The 22443-nt window shown below is 62.0% G+C and overlaps 1 protein-coding gene across 4 annotated transcripts; it reads right to left on the bottom strand.

Annotated features, from left to right (window-relative positions):
- Positions 1 to 1045: 1045 nt before the first annotated feature.
- ASIC1 (acid sensing ion channel subunit 1) lies at positions 1046 to 20452 on the bottom strand. 4 transcript variants are annotated; one of them, XM_042023646.1, is made up of 13 exons: positions 19995 to 20452; positions 19785 to 19879; positions 18973 to 19367; positions 17882 to 18077; positions 5258 to 5408; positions 4663 to 4790; positions 4313 to 4463; positions 4176 to 4232; positions 3942 to 4095; positions 3765 to 3856; positions 3426 to 3505; positions 3228 to 3332; positions 1046 to 3022 (listed from the first exon to the last, which is right to left on the bottom strand). In XM_042023646.1, the coding sequence occupies exons 3-13, from the start codon at positions 19335 to 19337 to the stop codon at positions 2918 to 2920; spliced, it is 1584 nt and encodes a 527-aa protein (XP_041879580.1). In that variant the 5' UTR covers positions 19338 to 19367; positions 19785 to 19879; positions 19995 to 20452; the 3' UTR covers positions 1046 to 2917. The 4 variants fall into 4 exon arrangements, with proteins under 4 accessions (XP_041879580.1, XP_041879581.1, XP_041879579.1 ...); XM_042023647.1 differs by having other exon boundaries at positions 19785 to 19842; XM_042023645.1 differs by having other exon boundaries at positions 19785 to 20452.
- Positions 20453 to 22443: the final 1991 nt, after the last annotated feature.

Genomic DNA, 22443 nt, shown 5'->3' with positions numbered 1-22443 from the left:
GCACGGCCCATCCGCTGCCGGCGGTACCTGCCCGGTCCCCGGTGCCTTCCCACGGGAATTGCAGGGCTGTGCTGCCCGTGCGGCTCGGACACCTCGTCACGGAGCCCTCGGAGAGCCGGGCTGTGGCAGATGGACGGGGTGACCCGCTCCCAGCACAGCCAGCAGGTCCGGGGCGAGCTGGGAGGCGATTGCGGCTCCCGGGGCCGGGGCGGGGCCGGGAGCGCCGCGGGGAGCGAGCGGGCTCTGGCCGTGATTAACCGGGTTCATTAACGCCCTCCTGGCCCGGCCGCTCTCCTTCAAATCCCACCCCCGGCTCTGGCCGGGAAGCACCAGAGCAGGGTGAGACTGTTCTAGTTGAGATGCAAAACACTCCTCTGCCATTTCCAGGAGCTGCGGGGCCATGGTCGGAGCCAAGGGACCGGGGGGAGGGTGGGGGGATGTGTGTTGGCATTTCAGCGTTCCCTACCCGCTCCCACTCCCTATTATTCAGTCTCCATGGAGTCCTGAGGGCTTTTTTTGGATGCCCAGTCTTGGATCTGCTCTGTTGTTAACTTTTGCTCTTCGTATCTGGGAACTTTTAGGACAGAAGGTGTGTTTGTATTTGGGTTGTGCTCCCAGGGCCCCTGCCAGGGTAAAACTCCGCCTGGTGACTCCTGTTGGACCTCAGGTGGGTCCCAAACCACGGAGGTGTTGGAGCTGTCGGGAATTAACAGCTCCATGTGTGTTAATCCTCTCTCCCTGCTCGGGAGCAGCAGTCGGCTCCCTCCTCCAGCCCTGCGTCCCTCGGGATGCATTCCCAAGGCAAGGCAGCGAGGCTGGAGCTCGCTGAGGCACCCGGAGCACCCAGGAAAGGGAGGCTCAGCCCAGCCTCAGCTCTGACACATGGGACGCTCTGCATGTCCCAGGCAGCGCTGAAGTCTGGCCCAAAACTTTTTCCTCCCCCTCCCTTTCCTTCGGCTCCAGCAGCATCCCGGGATGAGGCTGTCCCCAGCTGCCTCCTCGGGGGAGCATTTCCAGCAGCTCAGCAAGAGAGAAAGGCTCAGCGTGGGGGAGTTGTATCATTTATATCATTCTTTATATCATCGTTGTTAAGAGTAGCAGGTATTGATGTACAATGCATCTGTCATCTTATTGTGCTTCCTATGAAAATGTGTGTACATAGTACAGATACCGGAGAGAATTCCACACTTTATACACTTGAAGGCATTCAGAGATCAGTAACAGAAAAAAAAAAATGGCACAAGAACAAGGCCTAAATGCTACTGGATGGGTATCTACACTGGCATGATGCATATAGATATATATATATATATGTACACATATATATATAGTCATATATATTATATATAAGAAATATAAAATGCCGATGACATAATAACAAAAAAAGCATTTTCTTCAACAGGTGAGCCTCAAGGTCAAATCCCAGCCCCATCTTTAAAAGCTTGAATGGGAAAGAGAAAGAAAGAAAATAAATAAATGAAACGCGATGAAACATTAGGAGAAATCCATAAGAAAATTTATGGATGTGGCTGACCCGTTGTCTTTGGGTGATCACTGGATACAAAGGACTGACCCCCAGTTCCTAATTTTGGTCAGGAAGCAAATAATAAGAATAAAAATGACAAGAATAAAAACAAAACTGCAGTTTAGAAACAAAAATCACTAAAAAGACTTATTGCAAAAGCTCTTAAAGATAAGTAGCACTTGGGCCCGGGGAGGGCTCTGGCCTGGGGGCTGGGAGATGGGCTGGGGGGCCAAATGGGGACCCCGGGGGGGAGTGGTGGGTGCTGGCAGGTCCGGGGGGCAGCGACTCGGCGGCCACGGACCCCCAGCCAGGGCAGGGCTGTGCCGGAGAGGGGCAGCGGCAACCCTGGGAACCCACAGACACCCCAAACCTCCCGGGGCAGCGGCTGCCAGGGGCTCAGCGGGGCCGGAGCTGTGGCCCCAGAGCCCCCTGTGAGCCCCGGGGGGGTTGGGGCTCTGGTGCCCACCCAGCCACGGTGGTGCCAAGGGGGTGTCCCCGGCTGGGCCCGGCTGGGGGCTGCAGCCAGATGGGGCCAGGGGTTTCCTTCTGCCTTTCTCCCCGAGGATGGCTGGGTTTGGGGCCACAGGGTTCCCTGGGGACGGGAGGGACTGCGGGACAGTGCTGGCACTGGCCAGGCTGCCCAGAGCCCAGGAGGGGTGGGCGGGGAGGGACAGTGCCCGGTGTCCTCAGAGCCGAGGTGGCAGCTCCCAGCTGAGCCCCCTCGGTGCTGCCGGGGCTGATCCCGGGGCAGATCCCGGGGCAGGGAAGACGTTCTGGACAGGTGGAGGAGCTGCGTCTTCGTGCTGGGAGCGCCCGGGCGAGGCTGGGCTGCGGGTCCCGGGGACAGAGGAGCTCTCCTGGAGCTCCCGGCCTCTGCCCCGTGCCGGGCACGCCGGGGGCTCCTTGATGATCCCCCCACCAGGCACAGGGGGCCCAGCAAGCGCGGCCAAGGCATTGGAGTAGGATGAGCATGGAGACGACGGAGGACAGACGGACAGGGCTGTGGATGGAGACTGCGGCCGAACGGCTGCTTCTTCTTGGCTTCTGGGTTTTAGTTAAAAAGGCCGAGGGGCGCCAAGGGGGAGCCGGGGCAGGCCCGTGCCCTGGCCCACTGTGCGTGTCGCTCCCGCTGCGCGGGACGGCCGGGCTGGAGCGTCCTGGAGTCTCTGAAGGAGCAGGGCAGGCGCAGAGCAGCTGCCGCGGCGGCTGCGCCAGGGTCCGGCATTGCCCGACCCCACTGCCCGCCCCGAAATCCGAGGCCGTCGCTCTTGTCCGTGTCCCACCGTGCCGAGGAGCAAAGGCCCCCTAGATGTGTCTCTCCGCTGGCGCTGGCGGGGAGAAGGGCAGCTCTCGCAGGGCTTTGGTAGCTCAGGTTGTACATCCAGACGTCGGTTAGCAGGTGAAGTCCTCAAAGGTGCCCCGGGCCGGGTGGTGAGGTAGGATGTTGGCTGCGTACGTCATGCCTGCTGGGTGCCCCCGTATGCTTTCACAGGGATTCTGCAGGATAAATGAGATGTTGGGGTCGCTGGTTTCATCCAGGTCCTTGCACAGACCCAGCGTTATCCCCCCCAGCATCTCTGCCTGGCCCCTCTGCGCCTTTCCCAAGCGCTGCCCAAAACGGTGACTGCCCACCCCACAGCAGCAGGAGGGGACAAGCAGGAGGGGACAAGCAGGAGGGCACCGTGCTGTGCCCCTCACTCACGTGGCGCTTCACGTCGTCCATGCTCAGCGCGACGCCCTTGTCTGTGTTGCTCCTCTTGTGGTTCTTGCGGCACTTGCCCCGCCGGCACAGCCGGTGCTTTATCACCTGCCAGAGCCACATTTCAGCACCGTGGGGCTCAGGGGTGGCTCTTCCCCATGTCCCACACGAACACAGCCATGGGATGGAGGAGACGCTCACCTCATAGGCGTAGTCGAACAGCTCCAGGACTGTGAGGATACTGGCCCCAATGAACAGCCCCATCTGCCCTCCAATGTCACCTGCAGAGGAGAGGGAAGCCATCAGGGTGGCCTGAGTCCAGAGTCGGGTGGCAGAGGGAGCAGAGAAAGGGGCAGAGCTCGTCACCGCTGTGACCGGTGCCTGGTCATGGCAGAGCACGCCCTGCTCCACATCCGTGCTGTCGGCACATCCCGGTGCCTTGGGAACAGGACCACGGTGACAGGGACAGCACGAGACCCCCTCGCTGGGGGACTCTGGCTGGGGACTGTCACAGGGCTCCCCACAGCCACCAACACTCACCCAGCAAGCCAGCCACCTCGTACGCCTTCTTCTGCTCGATCGTCTCGTAGTTCAGGGCTTCAAAGAAGATATCCAGCACCAGGATGTTCTCCCTGTGCAGGACAGAAGGGACATCAGGCTGAGGTTTGGGATGGAGGGACCAGGGGGTGCCCTGCCGCCGCGGCCGCAGCGCGTTACCCAATGTACTGCTCCGACTTGTTGTACTTCTTGGCCAGGTATTTGGCCGAGGCCTTGCTGGGAATCTTGACCATGGAGAGCTCTTTGCCGTAGCGGGTCATGTTGCAGGGCATCTCACAGATGCAGTACTCGTTGTCCTTCTCCACCAGGAAATCTGTGCACGGAGAGAGGGGGATGGAGAGATGGAGAAACCCAACACCCGCAGCTCCGTCCCACGGGGCCGGGCAGCCTCACCTAAGGCCGGATCCGCACACTCCTTGTACTGCTCCGGGGTGCAGTAAGGGGCATCGCCTGGGGAGACACAGAGCAGGTTTTCCAGGTGGGACCACACTGGAGGGCTGGGCCAGGGTCGGGCTGGGCGCGGGGCTCACCTGGCATGTGCACCATGCGGCAGTTGCAGTTCTCCACCAGGTACCGGGTCTCGCAGTCGATCCGGCAGGCCGTGATGCTGTAGGTGTCGTAGAACTCCGAGTCACCCGCCACGGCCTTGCAGTCGCCCCAGGGAGGCGGCAGGTAGATGAGCTGGAAGGGGAGAGAAGCCAGGAGTGAGGAGAGAAGCCCTCCCAGCCCCCAGCGTGGCAGGGGACAGATGCCCTGGTGGCATTGGTCCCCAGGACCGGCTCCTCCTCTGAATCCAGTGTGGGGACAGGGGCACAGTGAGGAGGCTCTGCTCCCGCAGCGCAGGGTGGGAGGGGACATCCCAGACCTGCCCAGTTCCTACCCGCTGCTCCTGGCAGGACACAAAGGTCTGGAAGCCGGGGGCCACCCCGAAGCCCAGCTGGTCGATCAGCGGGGGCTCGTCCTGGCTGTGGATCTGCACCTTGATCCCGGCTTCAAACGAGGTCTCATCTGTGGCAGAGAGAAGCGAGGTGAGCACGGCACTGTCCCTGCTCTGAGGGGCTATGCTGAGCCTGCTGTGAGAGGCACCACAACTTCTGCCTCCCACGCTTCTCCTGGGCCAAGTCATTCATCCACGTGTCCATCCATCTGTCCATCTGTTTGCTGCTCCACGTCCTTGCCCCCTCCACTCCACCCCGACCCCCCTGCTCCACACCCAGGAGCGTGGCAGGGAAAGTATTTGCCGCTATTTATAAACAAGTGATGGCTGCGTGTCTAAACGATGGGGAGTTGCCATGGCAAAGAGCAAAGACAAGGAGGAAAAGGGAAAGAAAAGACCAGAAGTGATGAGAAATGGAAGGAGGGAACAGGAGGGAGCCTCAGGGATGTGGATCTGTGGTCTGGGGAGCTGGGAAGGGGCTGGGCAGCACCCCAGGAGCTGCCGGTGACTGAGTGGACCTGCTGGGGCAGTGGGTTACCTGTTTCCCCCCACACCGGCAGGTACTCGTCCTGCTGGATGTCCAGCATGATCTCCAGGCCATTGCCAGTGCCCCCCTTCATGGTGATCAGCCGGGGCTTCCCGTCCTGCCCCGCATTGAAGGTGTAGCACTTCCCGTAGCGGGTGAAGACCTGCAGGAGAGGACACAGGGCTGAGGCTGAGCCCCTCTGCACGGAGCCAGGAGAGCATCCCCAGCCCCAAAACTCAGCCATCCCAGCCTGGGCATGGTCCAACCCGGGCTCCTGACCCAAGGGATCTCTCAGTGTTGGAACTGCCCTGGTGGAGGATGAGATGCTCCCACAGGGATGGACTCAGAGGAGACACTGCAGATTTACAGCACCTCGGCCCCAGAGAGCCCACGGCAGCTGTGGCTCCCCGAGGAGCCTGATGCCTGCACCGGCGCCTCCTCCAAGCCCTCCTCCATCCCTGCAGAGGACGGGGCTGGGCGGGATCCTGCACCCTCCCATCCCTCCTCGGCCATTCCAGCTCTCGCCTCCAGCAGCCGGCACGGCCCCAACACCACGGAGCTGCTGCCAGCCTGGGCAAGGGGCATGTGAGGGCAGAGGGCTCAGACCACATGGTGCTCCACAAGCCCTGATGCCACCAGGATGGAGGTGCCAGGCACCTCCTTAGCAAGCACAGCCCCGAGGATACTCTCCATGTCCCGCCAGCGGGTCTCCACAGCCGGTGCCATCCCCAGCTCTGGCAGACAGGGCTGAAATATCAGCCTGTCCCTGAGCAAGCTCCAAGGGCAGCATCACCTGCCGTGCCTGATCCGACACCAATCAGCTCCGGAGCTGCTCCCCATGCCGGGCCACCCTGGGGCTACTCACCGGCGCAAAGTCCCTGGGGCCGCAGCGCTGGCCGCGGTAGCTGCAGCTCAGCAGCATGTCCTCCAGCTGGTGGCAAGTGCGGTTAAAAAACCCGTACAAATTTAGGGGCTCGTCCTCCTCCCAGGGGCCAGGCTGAGCCGGGGTGAAGCCCAGCTCCATCCCAGGCTCGTAGTCGACCAGGGGGGCCAGGTAGAGCAAGTCCTCGTGGCTGAGCTGCGAGAGCCGCACACGGTTGATGTTGCAGAAGGTGACGGCGGGGAAGGTCATCTCGGGGCTGTCCTCCTCGCTGAGCAGCGTGACGTGGTGGTACTCCAGGTAGTAGGTGATGCGGTCGGCCACCTGGTAGAGGAAGACGGAGAGGGAGAGGAGGAAGGCCAGCGCCCACAGCGCCTGCCGGGCGCCCAGGCTGCCCTCCACGAAGATGTGGCTCAGCCCATGCAGGGTGCAGCTGCTGGCAAAGGCCACGAAGTCCGTGGTTGCCCCTGTGTCCTCCTCGTCCTCTTCATCCTCGTCCTGCCCGTATAGGAACTCGTCTGCTCCATCTTCTCCCTTCCCAGTGGCTGCAGCATCTTCTGGTCCTTCCTCACTGGAGAAGGAGATGGTGCAGAATATCTGGAGAGGCATTGCCCGGCCTGGGGGTCCCAGCTGTAGTATGGAGGTCCTGGCTCTGGTGTGGGGGTCCTGGCCCCTGCCCTGCCACAGCCTGGGGGTCTTCAGTCAGTTCCTCGGTGGAGAGGAGCTGGGGAGAGCAGGGGAGGGGGAAGGGGCAAGTTCAGAGAGGAGAAACGGCGAAGGGAAAAGGAGTGAGGCGAGCGGGAGTGAGGGAGAGGAGCAGAGGGATGCTCGGGGTATATCAGGAGCAGAAGGAGGGAAGGAGGAGCGAGGGGCGGATCCGCGGGCTCCCCAGGCCCCCCGGGACTGGCCGGTTGCGGCTGCCAGGACGGAGCAGAGACGTTGCTGGCTCCAGAAGCACCGTGGGAGCTCCCAGTGCTGCCTGGGGGCCCGAGGGGCTGCCGGGCTGGGGGCACACAGTGTGTGCGTGTGCAGGTACCCGGCACTGCGTCCCCACGCCATGCCCTCCGTCCTTGCGTGGTCTGGCCCTGGCAGCCCAAGCGGCTGCTCCAGCCAGGCCCTCCCCGCTGGGTCCCCGGCTGTCTCCAGAGCCGCCGTATGCCAGGCTCTCTGCACTCGTCCTCAGGGCAGCTGGAGCCAGAGGTTTTCCCAAAATGCCTGTGACACCGTCCTGGTTCAGGAAGGATGCTGTGGCGTCCTCACACTCCTCCCGCCCTGGCAGTGCCCATCCCTGCAGGCTCATCCTGCTGTGCCACAGGGCACATGAGAATCCAGCAAGTCCAACGTTTCGAGCGGTGTGAGGTCCATCCTCCTCCAAGCAGGGCTGGTCTGGGCAGGATTTGGGCGCTGTTCAGGCAATGAGTCCTTCTGCAGAGCCCAGGCAGTGCTGGCTATGTCACCTCGCGCTTCGGATCCCAGTGGGGCACAGGGAGCCACCTCTTCCCTCAAGGAATGGCATCCAGGCCTTGTGCTGCTGGGCTGGGGGTCCCAGAGAGCAGCTCTGGTGCAGGATGCTGGATGGAGCCGGCGGCTGCCAGGAGCACGGGCGTCTCCTCTCTGCAGCAGCGCAGCCCCTTCTCGTGGTTTGCTGTTTTCCTGTACTCAGCACTTTATAAAAGCATCCAGAGACCACAGAGCAATCTCCAGCCCCATCCCGGCACCGCCGTCACTGGCCCGGGGGGAGAATCTAAATCCGGCAGCACCTGGCTGTGCAGGGGCTGGATGGGAGGTTTGGGCTGCTGCCTGCGTGGGAGAAGCTCACCCCAACCCCTCGGTTCGGCTGCTGTGTCTCGTTCCCCTTGCACCCTGTGGGGTTCCCAGTCCCTGAGCACATCCCAGTGCAGATGGACGCCACAAATTGGGAGAAAAAACCAGTCAGGAACTCAGTAAAAATCTGGCCTGGTACCAGCAGAGTTATCTGCGATTCCTGGGCAGGTGATGCCAGTGGAACAGGCACTGGGGATCCCTGCTGGGGGCAGTGATCTGTGATGTGACAGTGGGTTGTCCCATCCTGGGGCTCCCCAAGCTCAGAATGCCCTTCAGTAGGGCCCTTGTGTAAGAGGGACACTGGCAGATGCCACTTGGGGGCCTGCAGAAAGGGTGGATGACCTTGGGGACGAGCACCAGAGCCACAGGATGAAATTTCATCAAGCCAAGATCAAGGTTACACCTTTTGGGAGCATCCCAGAGAATCTGAGATGAAAACTCCTCCTGGGAAAGAGGGTCAGGAAGGTGGATTGGGTGGCTGGGAGCCACCAGGACATGGGCGCCAGGTCACACGTGCCCTGTGGGCACCTGATGGGGATGAGCTGCAGCTGCAGGGAAGGGCTGGGCTGTAACAGCATCAGGGATGCTCCTGGGAGGGGGTTTGGGAGAGCTGGGCTGGTTCAGCCCTGTGGGAGCAGGCTGGGAACACGCGGGGCTGATCCCACACAGACTGGCACTGGAGGATGCTCTTGACAGGGAGGAGCAGGTAGGAGCTGTCTGGGGCTGGGATTTCTGGTGCTCCCAGCTCTGGGACTGAGTTCCTGTGCCATGGCTGTAGCGGGGAGAGGAGAAGGGAAATGGAATTAAGGAACTGCAGGTTGAGAGGGTTGTTTAGCCCTGTAGGTGAGCGGTGCTGCCCGGGACCAGCAGCCAGTCCCTGAGGGTGCGAGCGAGGGGCGGATCCGCTCCCTCGGCGCGGGGAGGTTTAATGTGTCTTCTTGGGAGCAATTGCAGCAGGGAGAGAGCGAGAAAGATGCTGTAATGAAAACATTCCATCATCGACTGGGGCCATTAACCTGCCTCGCTCGGCTTAAACAGCTCGCGGGGAGCGCCAGGGCCGGTTGGCAGCGGGGCGGGAGGACGAGCGCGGCCCGGCTCCGGTTACCACCACCTGTCCCAGCGGCGACACCCGAGCCGGGGTGAAGGTGACCGGGGACGGCCGCAGCCGGGAGCGCGGAGGCACCAGCGCCAAGGGGAGAGTGTCCTGACCCCCAGATCGGGGACAAACCGCGACCCCGTGTTGCAGGCAGGGGGGTGCGGCCCTGGTTTGTGCGAGTTTTGGGGATGCTGGAGGAGTCCTTGGGCTCGTTCCAGCTCCTCCCTCGCCAGGAGTTATTTTTACCCTCTCTCAGGTAAAGCTTTGGCGGGGGCGAGGGACGGGGGATGCTATAATTAGCCGTGACATCAGCCCCCGTGGCGGGTGCTGGGATGATGCCGCCGCACCCGACCCGGCGCTGGGACCGGGGAAGCTCCGTGCCCTCCTCCCCGCCCCAGAGAGAGATGCGGGATGGGAGAAGGAGATGGGTTTTTCCTGCCTCCAGCACCGTGTTTGGCCACTGTCCCGGGGCGGTTCGGCCCCGCTTGCTGTTCTGCAGCTCCTCACGGGCCTGGGAAAGGAGGTTCCCCGGAGCGGGGGAGCACGGAGGCGGCGGGGGGGAAGCGGGAGCGGGATTTGACGGCAGCAACAGCACATTTCACAGCCTGTCACGCTTTAATGGCAGAGTTGATCAAAGCCGGGATGGAGTTATTCATAGAGATAAACCAATCCCCGAGGAGGCGAGGAGAAAACAACATTGCAAGCTCTGTTATCCCAGGTCTCCGAGCCCCGGGGAGGCTGTCGCAGAAAGCGCCCCGGGAGCTGGACGCGCTCGGTTTTGTGACGGGCACTGCCCGTCCCTGCCAAAGACTGGCTGAGCCGGGGCTGAGCTGCCCACGTCATCCCTGGGGGTGCCCGGAGGTCGGAGCTGGCTGCTGGGAAGGGAGGGGGGTGAGGTGCAGCCCCGCGGCAGCCAGAGCAGCACGTGGGGATGGACATTTGGGGCAGATGGAGACCCCACAGCTGGGCTGTCCTGCTCCCACCACGCACCCGGCTGTGCGAATCGAAAGGGAGAAAAATGAGGTTTTCCACGTGTCTTGGCCCAGGGATGCGCTTTGCAGCTCCCGGAGCTGCCAAGATGGTGGTGGAGGCACCGGCAGTGCTGCCGCCGTCGCTCCGGGCGGGATGAGCCGCTCTGGGACGGCTCCAGGGCTGCAGATCCCTCCCTGACCCTGGCGAGAGACAGAGCAGAGGCAGCCAAGCAAGGTGGGATTGCCCCGGCAGGCGGGATCTGTGCCGGGACTAATCCTGCGCCCCTTATCAGATGCTGCCACCTTGCCTCGGCTCGCTCCGCCAGCCAAGCCGGGCGCAGCTTGTGTTATCCGGCCCTTTATCCCCCAGATTAGACGCTTCACAGTGGATTAGCATGTCACATTCTAATGCAGAAAAATTGATGATTAAAAAGGAGTTTTTCCTCTGTATTATTCCCCACCTCCGCCTCCTCTCCACCCCGTCCCCGCGGGCCCACCAGCCCCAGCCGCGGGGACCGGTGATGCCGCGGCGCTGGGGATGCCGGAGTCGCATCCCTGGATCAAACAGGGGATGGGAAACAGGAGCCAAAGGTGCCTTTTTCACGGCGCATCCCGGCTGCTTCTGGTGGCGGGGTCCGGTACTCCAGGTCCCTGTGCCATTCCAGCCCCGTGTCCCCGGCTGCAGACTCAGCACCTGCAGCGCAGGACTTTAATAAAAAGCACATTATGGTGAGTAATGTGCTAAGTGGACTTCATTATAGCGCCAGGGCCTCCCTGGATCCCGTTGTTCCATATGATTTCATATCAGATGAGCCTTATCTCCTCTCCAAACGCTTCCATTTAAACTCTATTAATCTCTGAAAGCTTTCCTGGGCAAGCTCTTCCCAGCCAGCCCTGCCGGGTGCCAGTGCTGCTGCCCCAGGCACTGAGGCCACCTGCAGCCACGCTGGCCCGGAGTCTTGGGGACCTCAACTGGGACCCCCCCGCAGTTCCGTGGGCAGTCGAGCGCGTCCCTGGAGCCTTGGCTGTGATCCGCCGTGACGGCTCCGCAGCCGCCGCGTCCTCTTCTCCAGGATCTGTTTATGCTCCTGTAATTGAACCAGTTTGTGCTGCTGAGAGCTTCCCGGTGATTTGCCCGCCGGCAGTGTCCCTTTGTGCCGTGGACGGGTCACCAGGACTCTGCCAGGACGCGGAGGGTGCTGCCGAGGTGTCCCTAATTCCCGTGCATCCGGGATTATTCCTGTGGACCCTGATCCCGACGCCTTCCCGTGTTTCCTGCCGATCACGAATTCCCCGTAAGCAGGTTGCAATTTTTTCCGACATCCTTCACAATCGCTCAGACAGTTCACGCAGGCAGATTCGAGCCGGCGGTTTTATCGGAGGGGGGAAGATACCCATGGTATTCCGGTCTGGTTTCCTTGCTGTGCTCGCTCGCTCCGGTTCCGCACGTATCACGCTTTTCAAATCTAATCTAATCCAAGCAGAGCAGTCACACAGCCCCAGCATGTGGTGGCTCTGGAGGGGTCTCCCTGTCCCTGCCAGCAGAGTAGGGGTTTAAAATCCCTGATAAAGCACAGAGTGGGTGGGAACAGCCTGCCCCAGCTCCGTCCTTGGGGTAAGAGCCTGGATGCAAACACACCGAACCCTCCATACAGAAAAAAACCCTCCAAAAATAAATAACTGGTTATAATATCCAAGTGTGGGGGCTGTATAAATAAATAAGAGCCGGCGAGGAGCTCCTTGAGCCCTGGCTGGAGCAGGAATTGCAGCGCTGCCTCGGGAGCTCCGGCCAAGCTCCACAGGCGATAAAACACAGGCGGCTCTAAACAGCCAGAGAAATTAAACTGAGGCAAAAGGCCATGAGACAGTTAATTTTCTGCTCTCCCTGTGGAGATCTGTGGCTCCAGAGGCTTGGGGGATCTGCCCCCTCCAGCCCGGCTTCTCCCCACTTGATATCAGGGAGAGTGGGAAAATGGCACCAGGAGGTTCCTGGGCAGGTCCTTTGGAGTCCTCAGAGAGCACCTTGCTATTGCCCAGCCTGGGGCTGGGAAAAACACCAAAGGGAGGCTGAGGGGAACAACTTGGAGCCCCTCAGATGCTGGTGTTGTCCAGGGCTGTGCTTCCAGCCCGTGGATCCCTTGGGACACACGTGGCCAGAGTGCCCTGTCCTCAGCCGTGAAAGCCTCACCTCCATTGCGGTCGGATACCACTTGAAAGCCTCCTCATCTCTTCCAGCAGCCACAGATGCCATTACAGCTTATTAATAATCATTAATAATTCATTTTTTAATGAGTCTTTATGTGCAAAGACATTGCAAGAGGAACAGCAATGGCCAGAGGTGAAGCTGAGATGCTCTGAACTCTTGGCATGACACCTCCGGCTGTGTTGGACCCCTCCGGGCGTGCCAAGTGCTTTGGGAGTGTGCTGTGACACCTCTGGGTGTGCAAAGTGCTTCGGGGTGTGACATCCCCAGGTGTGCAAGGTGCTTTTTGTGTGTGTGACTCCTCTGGGTGTGCACAGAGCTTTGGGGGTGTGTGACCCCTCTGGGTGTGCACGGTGCTGCTGTGCAGGGGGAGCTGCTGGGGCTGGGCACAGCCCCTGGGCAAAGCCAGCGACTAAATTACACTGGCTGAGCCTGATCCTGATCCTGCAAGTCCTTCCCCTCTAATCCCACCGATGTCCAGAGCTCTGAGGTTCAGGTGCTGGATGCACCATTCACAGCTCTAACGAAGTGGCTGCGAGGTGCAGGCACGTGGTGGCCTCTCGCTGTGCCATGCCAGGGCTGTGTTCTCATGCCTCTTGTTCCTGACCCTCTTTTGCACCGTCTTGGCCAAGATCAGTCGTGGTGGGCTCCGTGGTGCTGGTCCCACACAGCCACGGCGCCGGGGCTGTGCTGTGGCATCGCTGTCCTGCCGCAGAGGGAGAGTGAAGTGCAGCCGGCTTCCCACAAGAGTTCCCGTCCACGTTCGTGTCGGTGTGGGGTGAGCAAAGCCACAAGCAGCCGAGGGCTCCCCGGTCCTCCCGCCTGGCCAGGTCTGGGAACGCTCGGGTGAAGCTGGGGCAAGGAGGCAGCCGAGGAGCAACGCGTGAGTGTCTCTGCTCCGTGCCCGAGGGCGAAACAGCTCACGGCTGCTTTCTGGATGATTTGCTTTGAGCAAGATACAGTGATACTGGAAAATCTCTGAGCTGCCGAGCTCAGAACAGAGTCGGGGCTCTCCCAACCCGCTGCACTTCCCGGGAGAGCCGAGTCACCACCAGCAAACGGCTGCGGTCCCGTGCGTGGCGGCTCCTCTGCTCCATCACCTCTGATTATCTCGCGCCAGGCAGCCCATGTCCCGCTGGGTTTGCTTCATTCGTCTGGAAATCGGGGCAACCTCTGGGGTCAAACTCTGCTGCTGTTCGGCTGCAGAGAGAGGCCGATATGGGGGATGAGCCCGGGTGGAGTTTGTCGATGATCCAGGTGGGGATGCTCAGCTGGGCCCCCGGGAGCACCACCAGGATGCCCGAGGTGAATCGGTGCTCGGAAACAATGGATACAAGCCAGCAGTTTCCAACGCTTATAAGTTATTTAGGAGCCTGTGTGCCGCTTTAAAAAGTGATTTGCATAAATCACTCAAATGTCTTACAGAATTTGTAAACGAACCGGCTCCGCTGGGGACCGTGGCGGGAGCTGCTGGGGCTCGGAATGCTGCTGGGAAGCAGCCCCAAACCAGAACGGGACTATCTGGGGCCAGTGGCCGTGCCTGGTGCCCACACGCTGTCCCCAAGTTGTTTTTCCAGAGCCAGATGGACCCATGCGGTTTGTTTATTAACTGTCAAAAGCTCCAGGAAATGTCTGGGTATCAGTAATTCCCGCGCCCGGTCTCTCCAGCTGTGTTGGAGATGCTTCTCACTCCGGCTCCGTGATTATCCACTAACGCTGCGCCACGGGGGAGCTCCGCTCGCCACGGGGCTCCGGGGCTTGTGACTGCCGCGGGGCCGTGTGGGGCCACGGGGGGCTGTGGCTGGATTTGGGGTCCCCTGGAAGGGGCTGGCGCCTGGATCCTACGGGGCTGAGAGCCAGGGGAGAGCAGGGGCCCGGCAGCACCCCCGGGCTGAGCACCCCTGAGCGTGTCCTACCGTGCCTGACCCTCTGAGCTCCCACGGGTGCTGCAGGACACCCCAGCACTCTCCAACCGGGCAGGTTTGCAGCACACAAGGGTTTTTTTTCCAGGGGTGTTCCCGGGGTGGCAGGAACAGAGCTCTAACAGCCCCTGGCTAGAGCGAGGTGGGCTGTGGGCTGAGCAGGGAGCCCAGGGGTGCAGAGAGGTTTTGGGGGAGCAGAGGGGCACACATTGGGGTTTAGCAGGGTCTGAGGGGCACAGCAGGATCTGGCGGTGTCTAGTGGGGTTCACCAAGGTGCAGTGGGGTCAGAAGGAGGGTGGGGAGGCTCAGCAGGGAGCAGTGGGGTGCTGTGAGGAACAGGATCTGTTCTCCACCGCAGGAGCTCCTGCACTGCTCTGGAGATGGGAGGAAGGAGGAGCGTGGTTGGGCTTTGCTGAGATTGCTGCAGACCCTTCCCGCTCCCTCCCTGCCTCTGTCTCTCTGTGCACCCGGTGTTTCCAGGGCAGAGGATGCAGAATCCAATGCAAAAGGCAGCGGCATGATCTCCACGTCAAACTCAATTCTCCCTAGTGCCAGCTCAGCCCTGGAGCCTCATGGAAACAGTCCAGAGGTCTTAATCCTCTCCAGCTCATCGAGGCTGTCCCGTGCACACTGCCCAGGGCTCCAGGCTCAGCCACTGTGCCCCACAGCAGGACGGCGACAGGGAGCTTGGGATGGGGCTCTCCCTGGGACGGGTTCACAGGGTGTGAGAAGGAAAAGCTACAAATGCACATTGTGCCACCCCAGGCACGGCTGCTCCTGTCCCCCCTGGCTGCACCGACCACCCAAAAGGGGCTTTCCAAGCACGGGGCACCTTCCTGAGGTTTCCTGCAGCCACAGTTCCCATACCGGGGTGTGGAGAGGAGGCTCATCCTCTGCCTTTCTCCTTTTTCCCTGGGATGAAGAGAAAATTCCTGGGGTTTAGAGCCCAGAGATGGGACCCCTGGGCCTTCCCATTGCTGGGTGAGGCGCAGATCCCCGTGGATGTGCGAGGCTCCAGGGGAACCTCACGGTGCGGGAAGGAAGAGCGAGCAGGGAGCTGGGGGGGCCGCGAGTTCCCGCAGCGGAGGGAGGACTCCAACTCATAAATAATGAAGTAGGAAGAGGGAAACATTGATCCGTGCTGCTAACGAGGGTGTCAGGGAGTGTGGCCCTGAGCCGGGGCGACAGTGAGGGCCAGCCCCCTCCTGCAAAGGAAAATGTGTCTGTCCCCTGCCTGTGCCATCCCTGTGTGAGGCTCTGGGCACGGCCCTGGGGATGGGGACAACTCAGCCCCTGTCCCTCAGGGCCGTGTCCTGAGGGAGGTCAAGACTTGCCCCTCAGCTTTGTGTTTGCCTCTCCAGGCTTTAAGGTCATGCCAGGATTTTGGGACTGAGGGGAGGAGATCACAGCACCTCCCTGAGCATCCTTGTCCCTGTCCTGGGCTGCTGCAGGGGGGGAGCTTTGGTGGACACCAAACACCACCCTGGTGCTGGAGGGGCTGTGGAAAGCCAGGGCAGAGCTGGGGTGGGCCAATGGTCCCCCCCTGGTCTTTTTAGAGGGTTCACTCTCCAGTACGGGATGAGTCTGAGCCTGGTCAGCTCCACTGGAGTGTCCCTGCACAAAGCTCTGGGGAACACCGGCCGGGGGGCACATGGAGGGGGATGAGCAAGGCCGGGCCCCCTGATGTGGCTGGTGATGGCGTAGGATGAAAGAGGAGGTGGGAAGAGCGCACATCATCCCAGGATGGGCTTCCCCACAGCATCCTGCACGAGCCCTGTGTGCCGGGGGGCCCTGTCCTGGCTGCAGGTGATGCTGAGAGCTGACCTGGGGGGGCTGAGACCAGCCCACAGCCCCCCTGGGCTGCTCCCGGGCGGGTGCTTTGGGGGGCACACGGGCAGTGCCCCCAGCACGGGGGGTCCCTGCTGTGGTGCCGCTGCTCCCCCACCCCAGCAGCACGAGGGGGGACCCGGGCAGGAGGCGGCTCCTGCTCTGCCTTACGGTCACCCCAGGTATTCCAGCTCAGCAGCCCCTCACTTGCACTCGCCGCGGCTGCCCCGAGCCCTCCCTTCAGCCGGGCACAGATGAGGCGGCACCGCGGCGTGTGTGGCCCTGGCGCTGCCGCCCCTCCTGCGCCGGCCAGCAGCGTGCGGCCGGCATCGCGCCCCCCAGCCGGCCCCAGGACCCCCCCTGGCCCCACTGACCTCCAGGCTGTCCCCATCAACCCCCTGCTTGTCCCCATCCGCCCTAGGCTGTGGGGTCTGGGCAGCCCACCAAAGCCTCCCTGGAGAGATCTCTCTCTGTCCCCTCTGGATCAGTGACAGGACAGGGGCAGCCCTGGGTGCAAAAAGCATCCCCAGACACTGACGGGGCTTCCCAAAGTGCAGAGGGGACCCAGCCCCTGTGTGAGAAGGTGGGGCCCCACCGGGGTGGTGTTGGCTGATGCTGCATGCCCAAGTGCTGGTCCCCAGCACCCCCCAGCCTGGCCAGGGCCACCAGGCCCAGAGCAGCACCGAGCCTGGCTCAGCCCGTGGAGGGAGCAGCAAGGCAGCAGGAATTTACTGGTGAAACAATCCCCTAAAAGCTTCTGAGAGTGCCAGGACCCCATCCCAGCACCATCCCAGCCCCACCACGCACAGACCTGCCTGTGCTGGGCTGCAAGGGGACTCCAAAGAGCAACAGAGACATAGCACAGAGCCAGCTTCCTCTAATCAAATCCATTAAATCCTCCCAACCTGCTTGCAAGGAATAATCCAGGCAGGAATAACAAACCAGCTGCAAGTCTGTTTGGCTTTTGCCGGTTGAAGGGGATGCAGAACACAGGGATTTGGAACCACCAGATGAAGGGAGGGAGCTGGGATGAAGGTCCCTGAGGATGGTTCCGCGCAGAAAACGCGACCGTGCCCCGGGAAGAGCCGTCATCAAACAGGGCACAGGCTGGAGCTGGCCCTGCTCGCCAGCCCCGCTGGAGGGGATCCAGCCCCCTCCGGGCTGCAACGTGCCTCCATTTAACAAATAAAACGCCTCATGGCTGACAACAGACACCTGCTCGTGGAAAGAGCCCGTCACGGGAATTTAATGCCGGTGATTAAAACCACCCGAAGTGCGCTGGGACCTGGGCGGCAGCTCCGCATACACCCAGCCGTGCTCGGTGTGGGGCACAAATGAGACATCCCTGGGCTGGTGACGAGGATGGGGACCCCGAACAGTGCAGGGACACAGGCTCCACGCCGGAGCTGCCCGGGAACAGCCGCGGCGGCTGCCGAATTGATTAGGCAGCACCCGAATAGCCGGCACTGTTTCATTCCCAGCTGGATGGGGCCAGGCAGCCGCAGGGATAAAGGCTTTATTGTGCGCTGGATCCACCAGCGCAAGAACAAGCTTGGTGGCAGGGCACAGCACTGAGCCACTGGGACCTGTGTTCCCAAGGGATTCGGCCATCCGTGCTCTCCCTGCTTTTGCACTGGAGCCTCCTCTCCATGGCAGCTTCCAGCCCGGCACGCACAGCCCTGCTTTGCAGAGCCCAAATGAGCTCTGCCCACGTGGGAGCAGCCCACGGAGCTGTACGGAGCCGCACGTGCTCCTGGGGACAACCTGGACCTCCAGAACCCAGCGGCATCCCCTTAGTGATGGTGCTGCCAGTCCTTTCCGAGCCGGAAGGAGGCAGGAGCAGCTACAGGTGGACAAACACCCTCCTTGCATGGGGGAAAGGTGGCACCGGGCAGGGCCCGCAGGTCACTCACCACTTTGAAGTCTTCGGGGGTGCACTGCTCCCCACGGAAGAAGCAGGACAGCAGCATCTCCCGGATGTCGTGGCCAGCCCGGTCATAAAACTCCAGCATGTTGAAAGGTTTGGGCTTGAAGTTTCGGAAGTTCGCCTTGTCCTGCAGGATTTCCAGCTGCTTCTCGTCGGCCGTCTGGGTGTCTGGGATCTCGTATCTTGGGGAAAAGAGCAGGGAGAGGCTCAGGCCCGGCTGTGGCGGCTGCTCCCAGTGGCAAAGGCCATTTGGGGTTCCCAGGAGCTGCGTCTGCCCTGACCCCGGCATGGGCTCAGCACAGTCCCACTTGACATTCCAGAGCATCCAACAGCACAAGCTGGCCCAGAGGCACACGAGAGATGGCAGAAGGATGGATGAGGAGAAGCTGGGCAGTGGCCACGTTCCAAACCCATCCCACTTGCCCCACCGCTGGTCCAGCAGCACCAGCCCTAGTTGAGGCTACCCAGGCACCCGCCCTGTGCCTTTGGTGGCGTCATGGTGAGGTGGTGGCCTTGCTGGGACACGGGCTGAATGTGCTGGGCCTCAGCTCTGCTGTCATGGCTGAAAACCCCTCCCTGAGGCAGGAGTGGGGACAGTGGTGAAGCCCCTTGGCGCTGGCATGGGCAGGGAGTGCACCAGGCTCTCGAGAGCGTCTTGGCAGCACCAAGGAGCTGCCACAGCCACGGGTGAGAGGCTTCCACAGCCCAAGGAATGGCACCATCCTGGGGTGTGGGTCATGCTCAGTGACTTCACCTGCTGGCACCCCTGGTCTCACTGCATGGGATGGCACCAAGGACATGGCACTGGAGCCATGTGTGAAGGCACCCAGGACATGGAGCCAGGTGTGCTGGATCAGCCCCACAAGAACCCAGGGTGGCCCTGGCCTTGTTGCATGTGCTGCACGCTGGGGACAGGTGCAGCACGCATGTGCGTGCTGGATCCATCTGGGGCAGCCCAGTGTGGGAGCCACAAGCCCAGGAGCATCAGCAGGAGCTGGTGGCTCTTGGCCGCATCCAGCTGCAGAGCTGGACTAACTGAGATGTCACCTGGGGCCACCTCAAGGCACCGGCACCCACCTGTTATTGAGCAAGGCCAGGAGCTCGCCAGCGTGGTACAGGTCATTCTTGGTCACTCGGCTGAACCGAAACTCGTTGAGGTTGCAGAAGGTGACGGCGGGAAAGGTGAGCCTGGTGGCCGCCACCTCGTCCAGCTTGGTGACGTGGGGGTACAGGAAGTAGTACTGGATGCGGTTGGTGCAGACGAGGGCGAGCAGCGCCAGCGAGCCCAGGAAGCAAAGTGCCCAGACCACGCGCTTCAGCGACAGCCGCTCGTACGAGAAGATGTGCGAGAGCCCGTGCAGGGTGGAGCTGCTGGCGAAGGCCTGGATGCTCACCGGTTGCCCGCTGTCCACCTCCTCCTCGTCCACTTTCAGGTCCATCATGGTCAGTGCCAGCACCCCGGGGTGGCCACTCTGCCGAGAAGGGAGCCCGTGGGTGCTCGGTGCCACGGTGGCCTCGTGGGTGCTGTGGGAGCCCAGCCCACGGCAGCCCCGGGCAGGGACGCGCCCGGCAGCGCCCGCGAGGGGCAGATGCTTTGCTGTGCCCTGCTCTTGCCCCCAAGCCTACATATATATATATATATACACACAGAGACACGCATATATATATATATATATACATAAATGTATTTATCTGGATGCAGCCTCTTGCATTTCCTCCCCTCCCACCTCCTCCCTGCCCTCCCCATCCCACGGCAGGATTGGGGTGCTGTGTCCCCGCACCCCCCACGTTATCTCCCCTTCCCCTCCCACCTGCCCCCGCTCCCCCTCCGCCTCCCACAAATGGCACCGTCGCATCGACAAACAGATGAAGGAATCAAGGAGGCAAACCTGGAATCAGGGCCGGCGGCCGTGGCTGGAGCTGGGTGCGTGCTGCTGTCGCTGCGCCCTGGGAGCCGGGGCTGGGATGAGCCTCTCGCCACCGGCTGGGAACACGGGAGCGGGAGACGTGCAGGCACCGAGGGTGCTGAGGCACCGAGCCCGGCAGCGGCGGGTGACCCGGAAAAGAAGGGGGGGGAATAAAAATAGCCTCGTTGGTACCTTGGTGCAAGCGTGGGAGCGGGGATGCGCCGGGGCCTCGCTCAGCGCCGCGCGGGGGGACCGCAGGCGACCATCGCTGGAGAGGAGGCAGCTGCCGTGTGCGAGGAGATAAGAGGAGGAGAAGGAAGGCGAGCAGGAGGCTGCTTCCCTGCCAAACACATGGATACCTCCCCCTGTGGCTATCTGGGAGCTGGTGATTTCTTCAGATGCATAATCCGCATGAAGTCATTGTCTGAGCGCTGGTGGGGCCGGAGGCCGCGGAGGGGTGAGGGGTGCCGCAGGCCGGTGGGCAGCGAGGAGGAGAAGGAGGAGGAGGAGAAGAAGGAGAAGGAGGAGGAGGAGGAGGAGGAGGAGGAGGAGGAGGAGGGAGAGGCGCAGGAGCGGCGCTCCAGCGATTGCAGGCGCTGGCAGGGGCTGTTGGTGCTGCTGCCGTGTGCATGTGGGTAATGTGTGTGTGCGTGTGCGTGTGCCGCTCCCATCCCCCAGCGCCTTCCAGGGATGCTCCGGCTCCTCGCTCTGCCGGAGCCCCCCCGGTCCCCCCACTCAGCCCTGACCCGTCTCTGCCGGGCCACGGCCTCCCCCGCCCTTCAGGCTTCACCCGTGGTGGCCCCAGCGCCGGGGCGGGTGCTGGGACACCCTGGGGTTGGTCCTTTTGGGGGGCACCGGTGGCCTTCCAGCCCCTTTCCGGCCATGGGGCACACGTGTCCTCGAGCGTCCACCCCGGGCTCACCCCGTGCAGCCCCGCTCCGCTGCCTGTGGCTGGTCCCTGTCACCCTTGTCACGACGACAGGAACTGACCCCCCTGGAGGCGCTGGGCCCTTGCCCTGCTCCGGACACGCTGCCCCTTTCCCAGTATCGTCCTTCTGCCGCTGTCCCCGGGTTGCTCCCGGGGCAGGAGGCACCGGCTGCCGGGTGCTCTGCTCCTCCCCGGGGCAGAGCGGGGGGGTTGCACAGCACTGCCCAGATTCCCCCCAGTGCCAGCACATCTCCCACTGCCTCCAGCTGCACCCGTGACTGCCCCGGAGAGCGGGGTGCCCTCGTCACCCGAGCTGAGCCCCCGCGGCAGCGGCTCTGGGTGCGGAGGCTGCAGCAGGCGCCCGCCCACTGCTCCCAGTAAGGTGGCTGCAGTCAAATGGAAAAGGATGTTTCAATGTCCTTTACAAGTGTGATGTTGGAAAGGGACAGCCAGACCCCAGGGCTGTCACGACAAGCTGTGTCCCTGCCCAGAGGTGCCTTCCCAGCACGGTGTCCCCACCTGAACCGCAGCAAATGGGAGCGTGGGCACTTCGGGATCCAGCAGGGTGAGGCACACGTACCCCTGCCCCCAAATCCCACGGCTTGGACACACTTGGTTTGGTCCTTTTCTGGAGCATCCTTTCCCCTGCCCGAGCAGGAGCCCTGGGTTTTACAGCGGGACCTGCTCAGGCGATCTGAGGTGGGGCACAGGGACACCCCCTGAGCCAGTGCCCCCCTTGCTGGGCTCAGGGACAACCCTGCCTGTGCTTGGGGATGTGGCTGTGAGGCTGGGAGAGCAGCATTAGCATTCCCAGTAGGCACCAGCTCTGCCTTTCCCTTCCCGCTCCGTTCTGCAGTCGGCATCGCTCCTTGCCGGGCCGACAGCTGCCTGCTGATAGCTGTCCCTCCATTAGCGCTCCTGATGGGAGCCCGGAGAAGGATGTGTTGCTGGGGTAAGGGATAAGGACATTTAGAAAGTGGTTGTTCCCCCCCCTCCTTCTCTTCTTCCAGATGAGAAGTCGCTCTGTGCAGTGGTTTTATTGACGGTAAATCCCCCGGCAGCGCGGGCTGGGCAGGGAAGGAGGAGGTCTCAGGCTGGAGCAGGTGAGCACGTGGACGTTCTTGGGAGTCCTTGACTTCCAGTGCACAAGAAACCCCAGGGAAGAGGCTCTGCTGCATCCCCTGGATGGAGAACGTTTCCTGGGGGTCTCGTGGAGCTGTCGGGACCCCAGACACCGCAGGACCCTTTTCTACAGGAGCCAGGGAGGAGGAGAGCGGCCAGAGGAAACTTCCTTACCGCTGGCCCTCGGCCAGGGAGAATGCAGCTGCATCCTTGGAATCGAGTGGAGCGTGGGGACTGGGAGCGTTTCCGTGTTATTTTTTGGGGAAGCCACGTGAGGGTTGTGTTAATTCCTGCTGGGAGAGACAGCGGAACCAGCCGAGGGCTGTGGGATGGGTGAGGAGGTAACAGCCTCAGGTGATAACTGCAAGACACGAAGCCTTAAAGGGGTGGGTTAGTGAGGAGTGGCGGGATGTGAGTGGCTGTGGCGGAGTCCTCCTATTATAAACGGGTGCTCAGAGCATGGATTCAGTAGCCCGGGCTCCCCTCAGCGTGCCCTCAGATCTAATTAGCGTGAAAAAAGTAATTAAGGGAAGGTGCTGCAGAGCTGAGTCTCCCAGCGCAGGCTCCGGCAGACAGGCAGGAACCCTGACG

This window comes from Corvus kubaryi, unplaced genomic scaffold (assembly GCF_017639235.1).
Source record: "Corvus kubaryi isolate FWS band 111438036 unplaced genomic scaffold, C.kubaryi_AGA036_p1.0 37253, whole genome shotgun sequence".
Classification (NCBI taxonomy): Eukaryota; Metazoa; Chordata; class Aves; order Passeriformes; family Corvidae; genus Corvus; species Corvus kubaryi.
The sequence above is the reverse complement of the archived record's forward strand: the minus strand, read 5'-3'. Positions and strand labels throughout refer to the sequence as shown.